Raw genomic sequence first — 21,132 nt, forward strand, 5'->3', positions numbered from 1 at the left:
TTGCACGGGCGAAGAAGCGCGGGAGATGCCTCATTGACTCATGTGCATGCACTCCACTCCAATCACCGCCCTCTCTCTCCCCTCACTCACACGGCCTATCATGTCCCATCAGACACCACATCCATGTCTTCCCCGCCCCCTCCGTCGACGGATGCCGCGGCAAGCTTAGACCTCGACAAGCCAGAAGGCACACGTGCATCATTCGCGACTATGAAGTCGGCTGACTCCGCAACGCGGCGACAGTGATTGACAGTCGTGTCAGTGCTAATCAATCGTCGCCCTTCGCATCGAGGCCGATTGTGAGCATGAGGGCAGCTGTAGAGGCCATAGCGACCACCGGTATTTAATCGGCGGCTCCCTTGATGGGGACATTTAACACCCCCCCCCCCCCCCACACACACAGGCACACGCGCGTGCGGGCACGCATCAACCATAGCAGCGCGTGCAACCGGCTCGAGCCGGTAGATGGAGCTACCGCCAGGGTTCGTCCCTCTTTCGTGGCATGCTTTGCCACGAGCAAGGGATCCACCTGCAGTTGCTCCTTCTCCAACGTCGTCGGTGGCCCCGCCTGTAGTAGCTCCAGCACCACAGCCTCCGGCATGTGCGCTGGAACCATCGGCACCACCTGCAGTACATCCAGCACCGACATGAGCGCCGAGGGTGCCTCCTCCGATGGGTCCACTCTCACTCTGTCTGATGGTGAGTTCTCTGTTCCCCTTTTTTATATAGGATTTATAGATTCATCCGTACGTAGTTCATCTGATTTGGGTTTGGGTCATTCGATTTAGACTAGAATCATGATCTCTTATTACTTATGTGTGTGCCTGTACATGTAGGAGTCGTCGTGCGTGATCGGCATTACCATGCCAGGATGGTGACCCGCGCCATGGCATGGTGGCTGCCTAGGCATTGGCAAACATGTCAATGCCAGTGCGACGATCACCATTCAATACAGAGAAAGGGTTTAGGATCCCCTGTCTCCCCTTTTCTATAATTTGGTGTCTGAATTTCTTTTCCAAATGCTCTCTATAGCTGCTGAGAAAAACCTTATTTCTAGGTTTTTGTCTAATTTTAGGCCTGGGGTATCATCAGCTTGCAATACGCTGATGATACTCTCATATTTCCGAAAAAGATTGTGAGGCAGCCATGAACTTAAAATGATTGCTATTTGTTTGAACAGATCTCAGAAGGGTAGTTATGCAAAATCCGATAAAAAAATCCCCCAATCTTCCTGCTCCTAGACCCTATTTTGCTCTGGCTTTTAGGTTAGATTCAATCTTATTTTCTTTCAATCTTTCTCACCGTGTCTATTTCCCCGCTTCTTTTCCAAACTAGTAAAATGGAATCATTTCAAAAGGACGTCCAGAAAATAAGGCTAACCCAATTTGCCTCTCCAAAACAAATTTTTTGGAAAAAGATAAATGCTAGCGCACGAAACTGATTGATCGAAATGAATCATGAAGAGGATATTAGAACCTCGAATTGGTTTACCATAATGTCCAAATTAATTCGAAACTCTTCATAAAAGTGATTTGATCCCTCTTAACTTGCACGAAGAAGAAGCAGATACTTTCTACGTAAATTTTGGGCTGCAAAATCAGGGAGTTCCCTCTTAAATATCTGGGTGTTCCACTACATTATAGTAAAACTGATCGCTGATGTCAAGTATTTGGCAGCATGCTTTCCCCTCCCTAAATTTTTTTTTTCTGAAGATGAACCATAATATATTACGCAAGCAAGCCACCACATGAAAAACTTTCCGGTCTCCTTCGATATCCTGGTAAGAAAAAGAGTGCGTAGAAAACTTGTCGCTCCATGGTTTTACTCGTGGATGCGGCACATTACCTTGTGAGAGCTACTGAACTTTCTACCATCTGTATCTATGTATGACGGTGATACTGCTGAGGTTGCTGAAACACTTTGCGATGATGCGATGAATTAATATAAAGTGCCTGACGTTTTTCAAAGAAAAAGAAAGAAAAAAAAAAAGAGAAGCCAAACCAATCTTTAGCCGTGGAATGTTTCAGTGAGTCCAAAGTCCAATACAAAATTTACCAAGTATTTGAAATACATGCCGTGTTTGTCAACTTTGTTACGCATTACCTACTGACGCGTATTTAGATAGTCTATCTAGACCGCCATCCAAGCCGCGTGCGTTTTATGCCTGATGCCCAGCCGGAGCTTTCTCTAGAAGTCGATCTCTCAGGTCATTACATCAGTGTCCGGTGTGCTACTTGGTTGTTTAATCGTAGCGGACCAGATCAAAGCAACATAAGGCAGCTTCTTTCTTGAAAAGGCATGGTGCATCCTCTAATGACATTGATCCAGTCTCTCATAGTCTCGTTCACGTGTGTCACCTAACAATACGTGAACAAGTTCCTTTGAGCTGCTCTTTTGCACCCCTTGGTCATTCCTGGCTGCTTGCTATATATACATACCATACAGACAAACCAAAGAACATAAGAACATAACATTCTTCTCCAAATCGAACATGGATTTGAGAACAGGACTCTGTTGTGCTCTGCTACTTGTGGCACTGTTGCCTCTTTCAGCTAATGCGTCGAGCAAAGTAAGATACTTTCTCTTTGTTCAGAAGGTTTATCTTTTGCATAGTTTCCGCAATTACCCGGCTTATTCTTTCTTAACGACTTTCTGCATCGAAATCTCAGCTCTACATAGTGTATATGGGGGATAAGAAACATGATGATCCATCCGTGGTCACCGCGTCGCACCACGACGCACTAACATCTGTTCTTGGGAGGTACACGTACTAGCCTGTCATAATCCCCGATACATATAATTACAACGAAGTAGAAGTGAAGTGCATAGTTTACAGCTAACATGTTTGTTTTACCTGCGACAGCAAGGACGAAGCCTTGAAGTCTATAGTTTACAGCTACAAGCACGGATTTTCTGGATTCGCGGCAATGCTCACGGAGTCTCAAGCTGAGGCACTAGCAAGTACGTAGTTGTCGATCCTGAGATGGGATCTTTGTATTCTACATACATGATAAATGTAATCTAATCAATTATTCTGAATGTAGAGTTCCCTGAAGTTATCACTGTGAAGCGTAACACTTTCCACAAACTGCACACAACTCGGAGTTGGGACTTTCTCGGCCTTGACTATCAACCACCACAACAATCCGGCCTCCTCCAGAAAGCCAAGTATGGTGAAGATGTTATCATCGGTGTCGTGGATACAGGTTTGCCATTCCATCTCAACTTTAATCCAAAACATGAGAAAAACTAGAGTTTGGGCACCAATTGACCCGATGCATACGCATGTGTCATTCTGTTCAACAGGCATATGGCCTGAATCACGAAGCTTTAATGACAGAGGGTATGGCCCTGTGCCGGCACGGTGGAAAGGGAAATGCCAGACCGGCGAGCAGTTCAACACGACGAGTTGCAACAGAAAGATCATTGGGGCGCGGTCGTACCATCGTGGTATTAGTGCTGGGTCGCTCAAGAGCGACTATAACTCACCTAGGGACATCAACGGCCACGGCACGCACGTCGCCTCGACGATAGCTGGTGTGGAGGTGCAAGGCGTGAGCGTAGGGGGCCTAGCCTCCGGTGTGGCACGCGGTGGGGCGCCACGTGCACGGCTTGCTATCTACAAGGCGTGCTGGGAGGGCGATGGTTGCCCTGACGCTACGGTCCTTGCGGCTATCGATCATGCCATACATGACGGCGTGGATGTGTTATCACTCTCGCTAGGAGGGTTCGGTCCTGAGTACTCCGGGACGCTGCACGCCGTGCAGAGAGGGATCTCGCTCGTGTTCGCCGGTGGGAACGATGGCCCTGTGCCGCAGACGGTGACGAATACCGTTCCTTGGGTCACCACGGTGGCAGCTAGCACAATTGATCGGGCTTTTCCAACAGTGATATCGCTCGGGAATAACGAAAAGTTGGTGGTAAGTACAATCAATTGCACTCTAGCATGCACAGATATATAATTTTAATATAGTTTTAACAAATTAACTTGACTTGGCTAGGGTCGTTGAGACTAGCGACAAATAAATTTTGCTTAAACACAAATCCTTCCCGAAGCTTTTCTTAGCTCGTTTATTGACTTCTTAATGTGAGCTTGTTTTCAAACGCAGGGGCAATCTCTTATGCACAATGCGTCTCTGATCAGCAGCGACTTTAAGGACCTAATTTATGCGAGGAGGTAAATGAATTAAGACAGTCACTTGACACATTTATTTCGTAGTAAATCACCATTGAGTCATCCCGAGCTAATATATATTCCTTCTGTGCAGCTGCAGCGCGGAGTTCGTGGCGTCGAGCAACGTCACCGGAAAAATCGTCCTATGCAGTGCACCAGCGCAAGCAAAATTCAGGCCGCCCAGGATAGCATTTGGGGATGCCCTCAATCAAACCTTGATGGCCGGCGCGAAGGGCCTCATCTTTGCACAGTACACTACCAACCTCATGGACAGCCTGGCTGGGATTGAACGCATTATGCCCGTCGTGCTGGTGGATTTTGAGATCGCGCAGAGACTCATATCGTATTTTGACACGGCAGGGTGAGAGCTCAACTGTCTGAAAGAGGATGAACACGCGTGTTTTATTTTCCTTTCTCTAAGTATTCACGTGTGTCTAATGGAATGCTAGGAGTCCGGTGGTGAAGTTCTCCCCTACCATGACCGTTGTTGGAGACGGGGTGCTGTCGCCGAGGGTTGCCTCTTTCTCCTCGAGAGGGCCAAGCCTAGCCTTCCCCGGCATACTCAAGGTATACACCAACGTCACACATAAAAATTGTTCAAAATATAATATCTGCAAACAATTTACTCATTACATCCCCATCTAGCCTCTAAAACATGTATCTTTATGTTTGGACAGCCTGATATAACAGCACCCGGAGTCAGCATCTTGGCAGCCAGACGCGACTCATATGTTTTGTATTCCGGGACATCCATGGCTTGCCCGCATGTGTCGGCGGTCACCGCTTTGATCAAGTCGGTTCACCCTGACTGGTCGCCTGCCATGATCAAGTCCGCCATTGTCACCACAGGTACACAACGAAAGCACACTGAAGTTCTAACACATAAAATCAACATATTTTATGACTAACACAGGCCGTTCCTTTGGATCCCTTGCAGCATTGGTGACCGATCGTTTTGGTATGCCGATACAAGCAGATGCGGTCCCGAGGAAACTGGCCGACCCATTTGATTTTGGTGGTGGCCACATCAACCCAGACAGGGCTGCTGACCCTGGTTTAGTATACAACGTGGATGCGAAGGAGTACAATAATTTCTTTAACTGCACTGTCGGATTATTAGATGGTTGCGACTCCTACCAACTAAATCTTAATCTCCCTTCAATCGCCGTGCCGAACCTCAAGAACCAGGTCACTACATGGCGCACTATCACGAACGTCGGGCCGGTGGAAGCAACTTACCGAGCGGTTGTTGAAGCTCCAGCAGGAGTAGCCGTGTCCGTGGAGCCATCAGTGATCAGTTTCACCGCAGGTAGTAGTAGAAGCGCGACGTTTAAACTAACGTTTACGGTGAAGCAAAGAGTGCAAGGTGGGTACACATTTGGTAGTTTGACATGGTCCGACCAAAGTACGCACTCAGTAAGAATTCCTATTGCTATACGGACCGTGATACAGGACTTTGTCGCAGATACATCTTAAGTTCATTTGTTCTCGCGTGTTTATCTTGAATAAAAGTTGGGGCAACTCTGGATATGTATTTATTTATTATTATTTTACACGAAATTCTTTACATGAATATAATATAGAAGTATATATTTTCTCAAGAGATTGTTTCTCCCATTTCAGTTTGTTGGTGTCAAATACAATAAATTTTTTATATTAGTTCACAACACGGCCTGTCTTCACAATTTTTTTTGTAGCATATTTTCTTCAAATTTTTAATTCTCTAATCATTTCAATTAACTATTTAAACAATAAATGTATGTATATTGTTATAAACAACCTCGTTTTATTGCAGCTTATTTAATTATGCTTGCATGCCCTTGTTCACATGGGAACAAATAATCCTTTAAACTGTAACAAATCCAACATATGCTTGAAACATGTGTGTACTCAAAAGTATGGTGATGATGTGGGACAGTACGTGTGTATGATCATTACTAGTTGAATGCCCGTGCATTGTTACGGATTATTATGTTTTTTTTTTCTCGCACTCCATGTAAATATAATACACGTGAAACTACACGGTATACAAATAAAATTCACATATAGCATTTAAAAACATGAGGATTCAAATTTTGCTTGACGTATAATTTGGTAAAAGTGAGCTACGAAAAAATAAAATGATGTAAAACATTAAAGTGTCATTCCAAACAAGTCGCGATAGATAATCTTGTTACTTCTCGCTTCACACACTCTCAAGTCTCCACCTACCACATTATACTCTTTGTTACCATTCCCAGCACACTTTTCAGGAAGATAAAGGACCTTTGTTCATCTATTTTCCGTTGTCATTTCAATCTTGCATCTACCTTAGTCCATGTTAAGACTATGCTCCACCGTCGTATACCACGAACTTCTCCAACTCTGAATTTTGTGCATGTAAGCGTTGGACATAGTACTCCTAAAGTCAATGGCCTCAACTCACTTAGCTCATATTTTCCATGGTAACAAATGGTTGTGCCATCCCAGACACTTACTCTCTTTTTGAGAAAGGGGATTCTGCTAAGTTAAAAAAATTACAACAAGACGTACAACCGAACAACCAAAATATTACACATCCAACATCTGCATAACCAGTTACACACGACATGCATTCATTTCGTTCATAAAAAAAGATCGTAAATCTTAGTGAGGAAAAATAATATGCAGCAGAAACATGCATGATCGGGATACTTCCTAAGATTAGTGGGAGTGGTGATGATCGAATGTTTCACCTATGTCGGGATGCACACAAGTTTCATTTATAAAGATATTTCTAATCCAAAAGCGAGAATAATCTGCAGACTGATTGTATTGCTATCATCAGCGTTATTTTCTATGGTCTGCCATGTTACTCTTATATGCCATGTACTAATTGGTAGATGGAAGATTACCCGTAAAATCCTAAGTAGTGACGTGGCATTGGCCACATTAAGATGATCAGTTTTACTGCGAGTGAAAATCAAAAGAAGCACTCTTATGTATCAACTGTGTATTTTTTTTTTCTTATCAAATCAGTTCATAATAATACATCAAATTAAGGCAATAATTGGGTACCTTCTAATGCTAGCAAGTTATCGGCATCTTTTTTATGTGAATCAGTACAAAAGTATTTAAAATAGTAAAATTTTGATCGAGATCATCAATAAATTTCATGCACTGAATTACTTCAATGCCACATCATTAGTGGTTTTTGCGAATACCATATTTCCATGAACTGGACTGCAGCCGATTCCTTTGTTCCCCTCATTTCTAACCAAATTTACTGGCGCATGCTTGTCAATTGTGGCTGCCTCTGAAACAAAGAAATTCCAAGCCCAAACGTTATTTCCCGTAAATTGATTCTTAAGTCTTAACAGAAAAATAGTAGGGGTAGGGTGTGTGCGTGTGTGCGTTCATAGGGGTGAGTGTATGCGCATGTATGTGAGCGTCTGCGTTTGTACTGTGTTTCTCAAAAAAAAATAGTACGGTGATTTTTCCTACAAATCAGTCCTAAAACCGTTTTCTACAATCTCATCCAAATTCTTAGCTATCCAAGCAACCACTAAATAGTACAGCATGCACTATTTATTTTAGGTATGGGGACTCCCGGCATGTCTTGATCGCACAAGTTGTTGTTTGAAACAAAACTAAAAATATATATTACGTGGGTGTACACTGCAGTCTGCAGGTGCTAATATTGTTTTTGCTGATATTGATATCATTGGCAATGTACTGATGGGCTAGGCTACCGTTTTCTAGGCCATTATCAGTTGGAGTTTTGCAACACGACTGTCCATTAAAATACATAATAGACGAGAGTGGACTATGCAAACAGTAACATGTGGTAGAATGTTTTAAAATATCTTATGTTAGCCGCTGCGTACATAGCATGTAGAACAAGGTAAAGTTCGTGCTGTGTTTTTTTCTTCAAACAGTAACATGTGGTAGAATGTTTTAAAATATCTTATGTTAAGCGCTGCATACATAGCATGTAGAACAAGGTAAAGTTCGTGCTGTGTTTTTTCCTTTCCGTGATCAAATCTTGTATGCTTAAGTTTTACCATGAATGATCCAAATTGAACTGTTCCTCTATCTTTTTTCCATTAAAGACTACCATGAATGATCCAAATTGAACTGTTCCTCTATCTTTTTTCCATTAAAGACTTGAGATGGATCGTCGTGTTAAAAAAAATACTTCATACAAGTTTGGACGGAGAACTCGTATCGCCTTTTCGCTTTGGTCTTTCTAGCTTCGTAGTTTGTACAACGGTAGGCATGCTTAATAATAAAAGTAACTGACAAATATCGACTGGACAAATTAACTCCTCGATAACATAATAAGGTGATTAAAGAGAAAGCTGGAAAGGTGTTAACCTCTGGTACTGATGAAGCGATGAAAACCTCTTTGTGTAATTCTCTTCTCGTTTTTTTTCGAACACCCAATTTCCTTTTCCCAATTTTACAGTTGACATCAGAGGCAGGGGGATGCTGGCCGGAGGACCTTCGACACTCAAACGACGACGGATGGCGCAACCTCAAGGACAGTGGGTATGGACAGAGCTTCAGCACCAGGATGGGGCAGAGCTTCAACGGCCAGGCAGCGCAGCTAGAAGGAGGACGCCGGACGCCGGCAGGGATGGGTGTTGGCGCAGCCCCGTGGCAGAGATGGTGGATCTGGACGATAGTCGGCACGACGAAAGATGGATATACGGCAAGGAGTGGATGTGCACAGGGCGGTGGGCCACATGATGCTGCGAGAGAGGAATTTGGTGTCTGAATTTCTTTTCCAAATGCTCTCTATAGCTGCTGAGAAAAACCTTATTTCTAGGTTTTTGTCTAATTTTAGGCCTGGGGTATCATCAGCTTGCAATACGCTGATGATACTCTCATATTTCCGAAAAAGATTGTGAGGCAGCCATGAACTTAAAATGATTGCTATTTGTTTGAACAGATCTCAGAAGGGTAGTTATGCAAAATCCGATAAAAAAATCCCCCAATCTTCCTGCTCCTAGACCCTATTTTGCTCTGGCTTTTAGGTTAGATTCAATCTTATTTTCTTTCAATCTTTCTCACCGTGTCTATTTCCCCGCTTCTTTTCCAAACTAGTAAAATGGAATCATTTCAAAAGGACGTCCAGAAAATAAGGCTAACCCAATTTGCCTCTCCAAAACAAAATTTTTGGAAAAAGATAAATGCTAGCGCACGAAACTGATTGATCGAAATGAATCATGAAGAGGATATTAGAACCTCGAATTGGTTTACCATAATGTCCAAATTAATTCGAAACTCTTCATAAAAGTGATTTGATCCCTCTTAACTTGCACGAAGAAGAAGCAGATACTTTCTACGTAAATTTTGGGCTGCAAAATCAGGGAGTTCCCTCTTAAATATCTGGGTGTTCCACCACATTATAGTAAAACTGATCGCTGATGTCAAGTATTTGGCAGCATGCTTTCCCCTCCCTAAATTTTTTTTTTCTGAAGATGAACCATAATATATTACGCAAGCAAGCCACCACATGAAAAACTTTCCGGCCTCCTTCGATATCCTGGTAAGAAAAAGAGTGCGTAGAAAACTTGTCGCTCCATGGTTTTACTCGTGGATGCGGCACATTACCTCGTGAGAGCTACTGAACTTTCTACCATCTGTATCTATGTATGACGGTGATACTGCTGAGGTTGCTGAAACACTTTGCGATGATGCGATGAATTAATATAAAGTGCCTGACGTTTTTCAAAGAAAAAGAAAGAAAAAAAAAAGAGAAGCCAAACCAATCTTTAGCCGTGGAATGTTTCAGTGAGTCCAAAGTCCAATACAAAAAAAAAAATTTGAAACGAGGCAAAAGCTTTGCCTTTCATTGATATAGGAGAAAAGAGTTGGCCCGTTTATGAGGAAAACTGGCCGAAAAACCGTACAACACGACACCACACGCCAGCCCCGAGGCTGCGCTCCACACAGGTCGACGACCAACCAGGTCGACACCACACCTCAACGCAACAGGCGGAGGCGAAAAGACCGGAGCCACCACTCCAACTACCACACCGACCCCGAGGCCGCGACCCACCTGGCCGAAGACGAACCCGCCTCCACCGAAACCGCCAAAACACACCACAAACCCCTCTGACCAGCGGACTTCCAAAGCGACGCCCCAAGAGGCAAAGCGACACAAGAGCGCCGCCCACGCCCGATCCCGTGAGGGATCTAGGGTTTCCCCCGGAGAGCCCGGGCGGAGATCAAGAGACACCCACTTCGACGACGCCTTCAAGAAGGAAGCGGCGCCCACGGGCGTCACCGTCGTCGGTCCTGGCCGGCCGCCAAGACAAAGCTTTCGCCCAGCGAAGAGTCCCAAGAAAACTCGCGCCCGCCCAAAAGAGGACCGGCACAGACCACCACCTGCAACCGCCGGATCTCTAACCCCGGAGCAACGCGCCTGTAGCCAACGAAGCATCGCCGAAGAACACCGTGGGCGCCGCCGGAACGCCACATAGAGGGGACGCCGACCAACACCAACACGGGGCCCGAAGACGACCACCGAAGACCGTAGACAAGAACTCCCAGGTCCGACCGCCACGCCGCCCACTTGGCCACCAAAGCCGCCACACCGCCGAGGAAACCGAGGCCGCCGTCCCGTCGCGCCCCTCACCGAGCTCCTCCTCCCAGGAACATGCCGCGCCCGCCCTGGCCTCCACACGCCGGCGACGGCACACCAACCACCACGCAGACCCCCGTAGCAACCTTGTGGCCAACACCGAAACCGCCGCCACGCAGCCCTCCCGGCCCAGGGCCCTCGCCGTTGCCGCCGTTGCTGCAGCAAACCGCAGCACCTCCACGACCAGGGGGGGCCTGCGCCGGCCAACCGCCGCGCCGCCATGGCCAGCCCGGCCCAGATCAGGCCCGGCCCCCACGACCGCCGGAGCTCCACGCGCACGCCTAGCAGCCACGCCCGCCGCCGCGCCCGCCTAGTAGCCACGCCCGCCGCCGCGCCCGCCTAGCAGCCACGCCCGCCGCCGCGCCTCCGCGCCCGCCGTCCCGAGCCACGCCCGCACACCGAGCACCACCGCCCGCCGCGCCCGCCGCCCTGAGCCGCGCCCGGGCGAGCTCCTTCTCGCCAGGGACGCGGGAGGGGGAGAAAGCGCCCCGCCGCCACCATCCTCGGGGAGCGCGCGGCTTTGCCGGCCCCCCTCCGGCGGCGGCGAGGCAGGGAAGGGAGGAGGTGGGGGGGTGAGTGGTGGCGGCTAGGGTTTGCCCCTCGGCCGCCAGAGGAGGGCGACGCGAGGGGCGAGGCAGGGAAGGGGTTTCACGACCATGTGACAACTGGAGGCTACAATGTTTTTCCAATACAAAATTTACCAAGTATTTGAAATACATGCCGTGTTTGTCAACTTTGTTACGCATTACCTACTGACGCGTATTTAGATAGTCTATCTAGACCGCCATCCAAGCCGCGTGCGTTTTATGCCTGATGCCCAGCCGGAGCTTTCTCTAGAAGTCGATCTCTCAGGTCATTACATCAGTGTCCGGTGTGCTACTTGGTTGTTTAATCGTAGCGGACCAGATCAAAGCAACATAAGGCAGCTTCTTTCTTGAAAAGGCATGGTGCATCCTCTAATGACATTGATCCAGTCTCTCATAGTCTCGTTCACGTGTGTCACCTAACAATACGTGAACAAGTTCCTTTGAGCTGCTCTTTTGCACCCCTTGGTCATTCCTGGCTGCTTGCTATATATACATACCATACAGACAAACCAAAGAACATAAGAACATAACATTCTTCTCCAAATCGAACATGGATTTGAGAACAGGACTCTGTTGTGCTCTGCTACTTGTGGCACTGTTGCCTCTTTCAGCTAATGCGTCGAGCAAAGTAAGATACTTTCTCTTTGTTCAGAAGGTTTATCTTTTGCATAGTTTCCGCAATTACCCGGCTTATTCTTTCTTAACGACTTTCTGCATCGAAATCTCAGCTCTACATAGTGTATATGGGGGATAAGAAACATGATGATCCATCCGTGGTCACCGCGTCGCACCACGACGCACTAACATCTGTTCTTGGGAGGTACACGTACTAGCCTGTCATAATCCCCGATACATATAATTACAACGAAGTAGAAGTGAAGTGCATAGTTTACAGCTAACATGTTTGTTTTACCTGCGACAGCAAGGACGAAGCCTTGAAGTCTATAGTTTACAGCTACAAGCACGGATTTTCTGGATTCGCGGCAATGCTCACGGAGTCTCAAGCTGAGGCACTAGCAAGTACGTAGTTGTCGATCCTGAGATGGGATCTTTGTATTCTACATACATGATAAATGTAATCTAATCAATTATTCTGAATGTAGAGTTCCCTGAAGTTATCACTGTGAAGCGTAACACTTTCCACAAACTGCACACAACTCGGAGTTGGGACTTTCTCGGCCTTGACTATCAACCACCACAACAATCCGGCCTCCTCCAGAAAGCCAAGTATGGTGAAGATGTTATCATCGGTGTCGTGGATACAGGTTTGCCATTCCATCTCAACTTTAATCCAAAACATGAGAAAAACTAGAGTTTGGGCACCAATTGACCCGATGCATACGCATGTGTCATTCTGTTCAACAGGCATATGGCCTGAATCACGAAGCTTTAATGACAGAGGGTATGGCCCTGTGCCGGCACGGTGGAAAGGGAAATGCCAGACCGGCGAGCAGTTCAACACGACGAGTTGCAACAGAAAGATCATTGGGGCGCGGTCGTACCATCGTGGTATTAGTGCTGAGTCGCTCAAGAGCGACTATAACTCACCTAGGGACATCAACGGCCACGGCACGCACGTCGCCTCGACGATAGCTGGTGTGGAGGTGCAAGGCGTGAGCGTAGGGGGCCTAGCTTCTGGAGTGGCACGCGGTGGGGCACCACGTGCACGGCTTGCCATCTACAAGGCGTGTTGGGAGGGCGATGGTTGCCCTGACGCAACGGTCCTCGCGGCTATCGATCATGCCATACATGACGGCGTGGATGTGCTATCACTCTCGCTAGGAGGGTTCGGTCCTGAGTACTCCGGGACGCTGCACGCTGTGCAGAGAGGGATCTCGCTCGTGTTCTCCGGTGGGAACGATGGACCCGTGCCGCAGACGGTGACGAACACCGTTCCTTGGGTCACCACAGTGGCGGCTAGCACGATTGACCGGGCTTTTCCAACACTGATATCGCTCGGGAATAACGAAAAGTTGGTGGTAAGTACAAACAATTGCACTCTAGCATGCACAGATATATATTTTTAATATAGTTTTAACAAATTAACTTGACTCAGCTAGGGTCGTTGAGACTAGCGACAAATAAATTTTGCTTAAACACAAATCCTTCCCGAAGCTTTTCTTAGCTCGTTTATTGACCCTTTAATGTGTGCTTGCTTTCAAACGCAGGGCCAATCTCTTATGCACAATGCGTCTCTGATCAGCAGCGACTTTAAAGACTTAATTTATGCGAGGAGGTAAATGAATTAAGACAGTCACTTGACACATTTATTTCGAAGTAAATCACCATTGAGTCAGCCCGAGCTAATATATTCCTCCTCTGCAGCTGCAGCGCGGAGTTAGTGGCGTCGAGCAACGTCACCGGCAAAATCGTCCTGTGCAGTGCACCAGCGCAAGCAAAATTCAGGCCGCCCGCGATAGCACTTCAGGATGCCCTCAATCAAACCTTAATGGCCGGCGCCAAGGGCCTCATCTTTGCACAGTACACTACCAACCTCATGGACGGCCTGGCTGGGATTGAACGCATTATGCCCGTCGTGCTGGTGGATTTTGAGATCGCGCAGAGACTCATATCGTATTTTGACACGGCAGGGTGAGAGCTCAACTGTCTGAAAGAGGATGAACGCGCGTGTTTTATTTTCCTTTCTCTAAGTATTCACGTGTGTCTAATGGAATGCTAGGAGTCCGGTGGTGAAGTTCTCCCCTACCATGACCGTTGTTGGAGACGGGGTGCTGTCGCCGAGGGTTGCCTCTTTCTCCTCGAGAGGGCCAAGCCTAGCCTTCCCCGGCATACTCAAGGTATACACCAACGTCACACATAAAAATTGTTCAAAATATAATATCTGCAAACAATTTACTCATTACATCCCCATCTAGCCTCTAAAACATGTATCTTTATGTTTGGACAGCCTGATATAACAGCACCCGGAGTTAGCATCTTGGCAGCCAGACGCGACTCATATGTTTTGTATTCCGGGACATCCATGGCTTGCCCGCATGTGTCGGCGGTCACCGCTTTGATCAAGTCGGTTCACCCTGACTGGTCGCCTGCCATGATCAAGTCCGCCATTGTCACCACAGGTACGCAACGAAAGCACACTGAAGTTCTAACACATAAAATCAACATATTTTATGACTAACACAGGCCGTTCCTTTGGATCCCTTGCAGCATTGGTGACCGATCGTTTTGGTATGCCGATACAAGCAGATGCGGTCCCGAGGAAACTGGCCGACCCATTTGACTTTGGTGGTGGCCACATCAACCCAGACAGGGCTGCTGACCCTGGTTTAGTATACAATGTGGATGCAAAGGAGTATAATAATTTCTTTAACTGCACTGTCGGATTATTAGATGGTTGCGACTCCTACCAACTAAATCTTAATCTCCCTTCAATCGCCGTGCCAAACCTCAAGAACCAGGTCACTACATGGCGCACTATCACGAACGTCGGGCCGGTGGAAGCAACTTACCGAGCGATTGTTGAAGCTCCAGCAGGAGTAGCCGTGTCCGTGGAGCCATCAATGATCAGTTTCACAGCAGGTGGCACTAGAAGCGTGACGTTTAAACTAACGTTTACGGCGAAGCATAGAGTGCAAGGTGGGTACACTTTTGGTAGTTTGACATGGTCTGACCAAAGTACGCACTCAGTGAGAATTCCTATTGCTATACGGACCGTGATACAGGACTTTGTTGCAGATACATCTTAAGTTCAATTGTTCTCGCATGTTTCTCTTAAATAAAAGTTGGGGCAACCCTGGATATGTATTATTTATTATTATTTTACACGAAATTCTTTACATGAATATAATATAGAAGTATATATTTTCTCAAGAGATTGTTTCTCTCATTTCAGTCTGTTGGTGTCAAATACAACGATTTTTTATATGAGTTCACAACATGGCCTTACGTCACAATTTTTTTGTAGCGTATTTTCTTCAAATTTTTAATTCTCTAATCATTTCAATTAAGTATTTAAACAATAAATGTATGTATATTTTTATAAACAACCTTGTTTTATTGCAGCTTATTTAATTATAAACAAACATGTCCTCGTTCACACGGGAAAAATTAATCCTTGAAACTGTAACAAATCCAACATATACTTGAAACATGTTTGTACTCAAAAGTATGGTGATGATGTGGGACAGTACTTGTGTATGATCATTATGGGAGAGAAGTCCAACTTACCTCTTAAACTTGTCCTAAAATTCAGTTTACAATGCTTAACTTTAGGTCGGATTAAATTTCACCCATAAACTCAAAAATCCGTTCAGAATACCTACCGAACATATAAACAGAAACAGACTCAATCAAATCTAAACTTATTTTTTCTTACCTAGAATTCCTACTAGATGGAAGGAGTGACTAGTGATCATAGATAATAACAGAATATCCTCACTGACTTGCCTCCACTTGAGCATTAGATGAAACCGGCAAGGCTGCAGCTGCCGGCCACACGCTAGCATCTCGCCGCAATGTAATTATCACACGCGAGATTATTGGGGTCTAACAAAAACATGTATCTGTGAAACGGAGATGACAAGGAATTAGAACTTTTGTGTTTTGGAGTCTGAAAGGCTGACCGCCGAAGGTTGAGCAGCCCCTGGGCTCGTCGTTGCGATGTGCAGAAGCGTCAGCCGTCACACGTATGAATCATCGCCCTTAGAGCATCCCCACTTGTTGGCCCTCCCCACGCCCAAATCCGGCGAAATTTTCGTTCGGATTGAAGGAAAATTTGGCCTGGGGAGCGCCGAAGTTCCAGCCGTCCCGGGAAATTTGCGCGGGCTAGAGCATGGAATCTTCACTGACACGCGGGCCAGATCGCGGAATTTGCTCCATCCGGAGTCCCCGGCAACACCCCGGGAAACCGAGGATGGCATGGCCTGGGGAGTCCGGACGGATTTAGGCCAAATCCGGACGAAAACGAGAAGCTGGGGGCGTGACTGGGCCAATTTCGTCCGTCCGGATGAAAAAAAGAGGCCCCGGGGGGCTACCCGGGGGCATGAGTGGAGATGCTCTTACCATCGAGGCCGATGGCGAGCATGAGGACAGTTGTGGAGGCCATAGCAGCCACCGATATCTAATCGGCAGCTCACCCGATGGGGACATTTAACACCCCCCCCCCCCCCCCACACACACACACACACCGAGACAGAGACACATGCGCGTGCAGGTACGCATCAACCATAGCGGTGGGTGCAACCGGCTTGAGCCGGGAGATGGAGCTGCCGCTAGGGTTCGTCCCTCTTTTGTGGCATGCTCCGCCACGAGCAAGGGATCCACCCGCAGTTGCTCCTTCTCCAGTGTCGTCGGTGGCCCCGCCTGTAGTAGCTCCATGGGCACCACCTGCAGCACATCCAGCACCGGCATGAGCGGCGAGAGTGCCTCCTCCGACGGGTCCACTCTCACTCCGTCTGATGGTGAGTTCCCTGTTCCCCTTTTTTTATTTCGGTTAAGATTTTTAGATCCATCCATAGTTCATTTGATTTGGGTTTGGGTCATTCGATTTAGGCTAAAATCATGATCTCTTAGTACTTATGTGTGTGCCTGTACATGTAGGAGTCATTGTGCGTGATCAACAATACCATGACATGGTAGCAGGGTGGTGATCCGCGCCATGGCATGGTGATCGCTGCCTAGGCATTGGCAAACATGTCAATGTCAGTGGGACGATCACCATTCATTGGCGCAGTCACCACCCTACTACCATTGAGGCATTGACAAGCATGTCGATGACAATGACATGTACCACATTGTCATGGACATGTCAATTGCCAGAATATACGTTGGCACTCACATTGCCAATGCAGAACTTGGACTACTTGAGGAACTACCCGAAGGAGTCGGTGCAGGGGCTCAAAGACTTCACCCCTAGGGTGCATCTCAGGCATGAAAATGATGCACTCATGGCTGTCATCGATGAGTTGCATGCGTCCAGGATGCCTGCAAACCTAGGGCACAGTCCCAACTAAAGATTCGGGTCTTCATCGTGTAGCTCACCGTCACTGACCTTAGGCCCCTGAGCATGTAGCCCACCATGTAGAAGGTGTTGTCAGCGAAGTTTAAGGTGAAGGTGGGAGGCCCTGCGGTGAAGACGTCAATCTTATTGGGGAGGTGGTGCCTAAACAATGTGCAGGGTTCACCTGAAAGCGGCAATGGTCGTCGACGACACACTCATCTTCAACTACAAGGACAACGGCTTCCAGCTGCAGATGTACATGCATGGTACCTCCACTATGGTTGTCTAGGACAGGAAGAAGCATGCCAAGGCCCTTTTGCAGGACATGGGTGTGATGCTGGCATGTAGAGAGGGATGTGGACGTTATCTGACTAGCTTGTCTGTCTATACCAGCAGTGTTCGTTGCTGGCATGTTGAACATTTCTTTTGTGCCGGGAATGTGTGCACGTGGTGTAAGTAATTCACTTCAGCCGAGAATAATCTCACAGCCTCACACGCCCCATCTATACATAGCATCTACACGTCCATGAATATTTCCTAGTTTTGGTAAATAAAATAAAAACTGGACCGAAAATAGATATTGAACAAATGTGGCACCTTCACAAGTCGAAACGGATAGAATCTAGATCAAGAACATCATCAGAGAGCTTGCTAAATTCCACAACAGACCAAAACATTGTCTATGTACAAAATTGGGCGCATTTGAGTTGAGCGAGCATACATGGGTAATCTCTGAAGGAGGCAGTGCACGTCTCGAAATCGAATCCGTCGTCGCCGGCGACTGAATCCCTCCAGGTTGGGCAATGGCAGATCAAGATTTCGCCGACGTATTAGGAAGCCGCGGCAACGGCGGCGGCCCTGAAGAGGAGGAAGGTGAGGCGCTCCAGGGAGAAGTAGATGAAGGTGCCGCTGGAATGGGTGAAGAAGCACCCGAAGTTGGCGCCCACCACGCACTGCCACCCGACGCCGTACCGCTTGTCGAACTCCTGCGGGGGAAAAACGTGGATTGCCACACAGCTCCGGCGAATCAAGACCAGATCTTCAGCAAAGACAGCCCAATTGGAGAAACAGAGATAGGCGGAAAGAGGACGTGCCGTCTTGATGTGACCGGCGATGGCGCGGCAGTCGGTGACGTCGAAGAGGTCGAGCGCGTGGGAGGCGGCGGACGTGGCCGCCGCCTGCATCCGCGGCGGCATGTCTGTGTCCTCCACCAGCGCCTTCCCCTCCAGCATTGTCTTCCCGGCAGGTCTCCTTCCCAGTCCTGGCTCGTGGCTGGTTCCTTGATTCTTGGAACAATCGGGGAAGACCGTGAGCGAGTGGGGAATCAGGATCAGGGAATGGACGAAGAGGGTGAGGAGGTGGATGGTATTGCTCTGATTTTAGTTCCGGGTTTGCAGGAAGGTGCTCTGGCTCCTCATTTTTAAGGCTGGTGCCAACGCACCGCCCGCCTCCAGCCCCGCCACGTCAGCTTTTGGCCCACTCTCACCCCACTCTCACCCCACGGTGCCAATGCATAGGCTATAGTGCCAGCTTTAGTTCTCTCTCCTCCACGTTAGCTTTTCTCTCTCTTCAACATGAGCATATCTTTGTTTACGTTACAACAATATAAATAATGCAAGGAAATTATTTTATTGAACTAAAATTGTTACCGATTACATCATAAAAAAAATTACATAAAAATCTGAAAAGATTACATAAAAATCTGAAAAAATTACATAATCTAGGAATTAGCCCACACATGCTCCATCAAATCATGCTGGAGCTGTGTATACATCGGTGAGTCCCTCATTTCGGTGTCCATCTGAATCCTGGCTGCTAGGCTTGGTGGTGCATGGTGGTGTATTGCAGGGCCGACATTTGAATCAACTGTCTCATAGATGTTGTCCAAATTTTGTCCACGCTCATCGTCAATGATCATGTTGTGCGTAATGACACATGCACGCATGATCAATCCAAGAGTACGCCCGGAGTAGGAGCGTCCGGAATCGCTAGAATGTTGAACCTAGACTTCAACACTCCAAAGGCACACTCGACATCTTTGCGATGCGGCGATTGAGCAAAGGATGAACACTCGCTGCTTTTCATTTTGTGGAAGAGTAACACCTTTCATGAACACCGGCCAGGAGGGGTAGATGCCGTCGGCAAGGTAGTAACCATAGTTGTACTCGTGTCCATTCACCGTGAAGTTCACTACGGGTGCTTCTCCCCTAAGCACATCGGTGAACAACGGCGGCTGTTCGGTACATTGAGGTCGTTGTTGGACCCGGCCACTCCAAAAAAGGCATGCCGGATCCAACGATCATACGACGCAACGGCTTCTAAGATGATGGTAGGGTGTTTGATGTCTCCCCTTGTGAATTGGCCAAGATGAGCCATCGGGCGGTTCCTCCACCGCCAATGCATGCAATCGATGCTCCCTAACATGCCGGAAAGCCACGCTCCTCGGCTTTCGCTAATGTGCCGCCGAGTATCCTCCACGAGTTGGGCGACGGCAAAACGTCTCCCGTAACAATCAATGATGCCTTCACAGAATCTATCTAGACAATCTGATGAAGTTTGTCTAGCTAACTTAAGCCACTCATCTATTGTATTCCAGCGGCTCCATAAGCTAACGTACGCAAAGCCGTTAAAGACACTTTTGCGGGGAGAGAAACCAGCACGGTTGAGAGCATCATTTCTTTGGGTGAAATACGGAGAGTATTCACCCAATCTAGCCACAATGGTCGGAAGAGGGATCGTCTCATCCGATACCTTCGCCGAAAGAAGCTCGGAGGATAGTTGCGGTCGTCGGCAAAGTAGTCCTCGAAGAGCCGATCGTGGGCACCCGCACGATCACGCTCGATGAACTGTCGGCGGCGCCGACGTCTTGGCACCACCTCCTCGGCTTGCATCTCCTCCTCATACTCCCGCTGGAATGCAGCGATGAAATCACCCTCCACTCCGTCGCTCGAATCGCTGCTGGATGAAGACATGGTGTAGAGTGGAGTGGAAATGGAGAGTGGAGGTGTGGAATGGCTGAAAACATATGGGGGTATTTATAGGGTTTTTGAACCCGCAACGGCTAGCCGACGTGGACCAATCGCGTCGCGGCACGTCAGCTAGCCGTTGGGCCTGCCGCCCCACTCCCGCCCGCTCCCGCCCACTCCCGCCCGCCTCCGCCCCGCCTCCCGCCCGCCTCCGACCCGCCTCCCGCCCGCCTACCGCCCGCTTGCCTCCCGCCCCACCCCGCCATCGCGCCGCCCGCCTCCGCCCCTCTCCCGCCTCCCTCCCGCCGCCAACGCGGGCGCCAGCCGGGCGGGAGCGGGCGCCACCGCCGGGCGCCCCGCCGCGCCCCGCCTCCCGTCCCGCCCGCCTCCAGCCCCTCTCCCGCCCCGCCCCGGGCGGTAGCGCCCCGGCTGCCGCCCGCGTTGGCACCGGCCTAAGTGGAATCTTTTCTTCTTTTTAGGGGAGGGGAAGGGGAATCTTATCTGGTCATTGGACTATTTTTAGTAACACTAGTTGAATGCCCGTGCGTTGCCACGGTTATGAAAATGTTTTCTCACTGTACAAGTAAGCATGATGCACATGAATATTCCAACGTTTTGTTTCCTCTCCTATGTGAAAATATGCTTGTGCCTTATCACAAAACATAAGAGGTGTGCACCTGCAATTCTCATTCATAACCGTGGAAGATAGGGTTCTCGTCCTTCTGTGACCTCCTCGCTCATAACTACCGTGAATCCTTCTTATTTCCCTTCTAACAACAAACAAAAGCGTCATGTATGATTTGTTAAAACATAATAAAAAATTAAATTGTAAAACA

The 21,132-nt window shown here is 48.0% G+C and overlaps 3 protein-coding genes across 3 annotated transcripts; 2 read left to right on the forward strand and 1 right to left on the reverse strand.

Annotated features, from left to right (window-relative positions):
- Positions 1 to 2,398: 2,398 nt before the first annotated feature.
- Positions 2,399 to 5,704, forward strand: LOC127344912 (subtilisin-like protease SBT3.8). Its single transcript, XM_051371272.2, has 10 exons — positions 2,399 to 2,569; positions 2,670 to 2,761; positions 2,864 to 2,961; positions 3,045 to 3,206; positions 3,307 to 3,920; positions 4,110 to 4,177; positions 4,269 to 4,535; positions 4,624 to 4,741; positions 4,852 to 5,023; positions 5,112 to 5,704. Exons 1-10 carry the CDS (start codon positions 2,492 to 2,494, stop codon positions 5,648 to 5,650), a joined length of 2,208 nt encoding a protein of 735 aa, XP_051227232.1. The 5' UTR covers positions 2,399 to 2,491; the 3' UTR covers positions 5,651 to 5,704.
- A 6,119-nt stretch (positions 5,705 to 11,823) lies between these two features.
- LOC127344913 (subtilisin-like protease SBT3.6) lies at positions 11,824 to 15,078 on the forward strand. Its single transcript, XM_051371273.2, has 10 exons — positions 11,824 to 11,999; positions 12,100 to 12,191; positions 12,294 to 12,391; positions 12,475 to 12,636; positions 12,737 to 13,350; positions 13,540 to 13,607; positions 13,697 to 13,963; positions 14,052 to 14,169; positions 14,280 to 14,451; positions 14,540 to 15,078. Exons 1-10 carry the CDS (start codon positions 11,922 to 11,924, stop codon positions 15,076 to 15,078), a joined length of 2,208 nt encoding a protein of 735 aa, XP_051227233.1. The 5' UTR covers positions 11,824 to 11,921.
- Positions 15,079 to 17,886: 2,808 nt separating this feature from the next.
- Positions 17,887 to 18,749, reverse strand: LOC127344916 (uncharacterized). The gene is made up of 2 exons (XM_051371275.1): positions 18,425 to 18,749; positions 17,887 to 18,316 (listed from the first exon to the last, which is right to left on the reverse strand). Exons 1-2 carry the CDS (start codon positions 18,560 to 18,562, stop codon positions 18,161 to 18,163), a joined length of 294 nt encoding a protein of 97 aa, XP_051227235.1. The 5' UTR covers positions 18,563 to 18,749; the 3' UTR covers positions 17,887 to 18,160.
- Between the last annotated feature and the right edge of the window lie 2,383 nt (positions 18,750 to 21,132).

Source organism: Lolium perenne, chromosome 6 (assembly GCF_019359855.2).
Source record: "Lolium perenne isolate Kyuss_39 chromosome 6, Kyuss_2.0, whole genome shotgun sequence".
In the NCBI taxonomy this organism is placed as follows: Eukaryota; Viridiplantae; Streptophyta; class Magnoliopsida; order Poales; family Poaceae; genus Lolium; species Lolium perenne.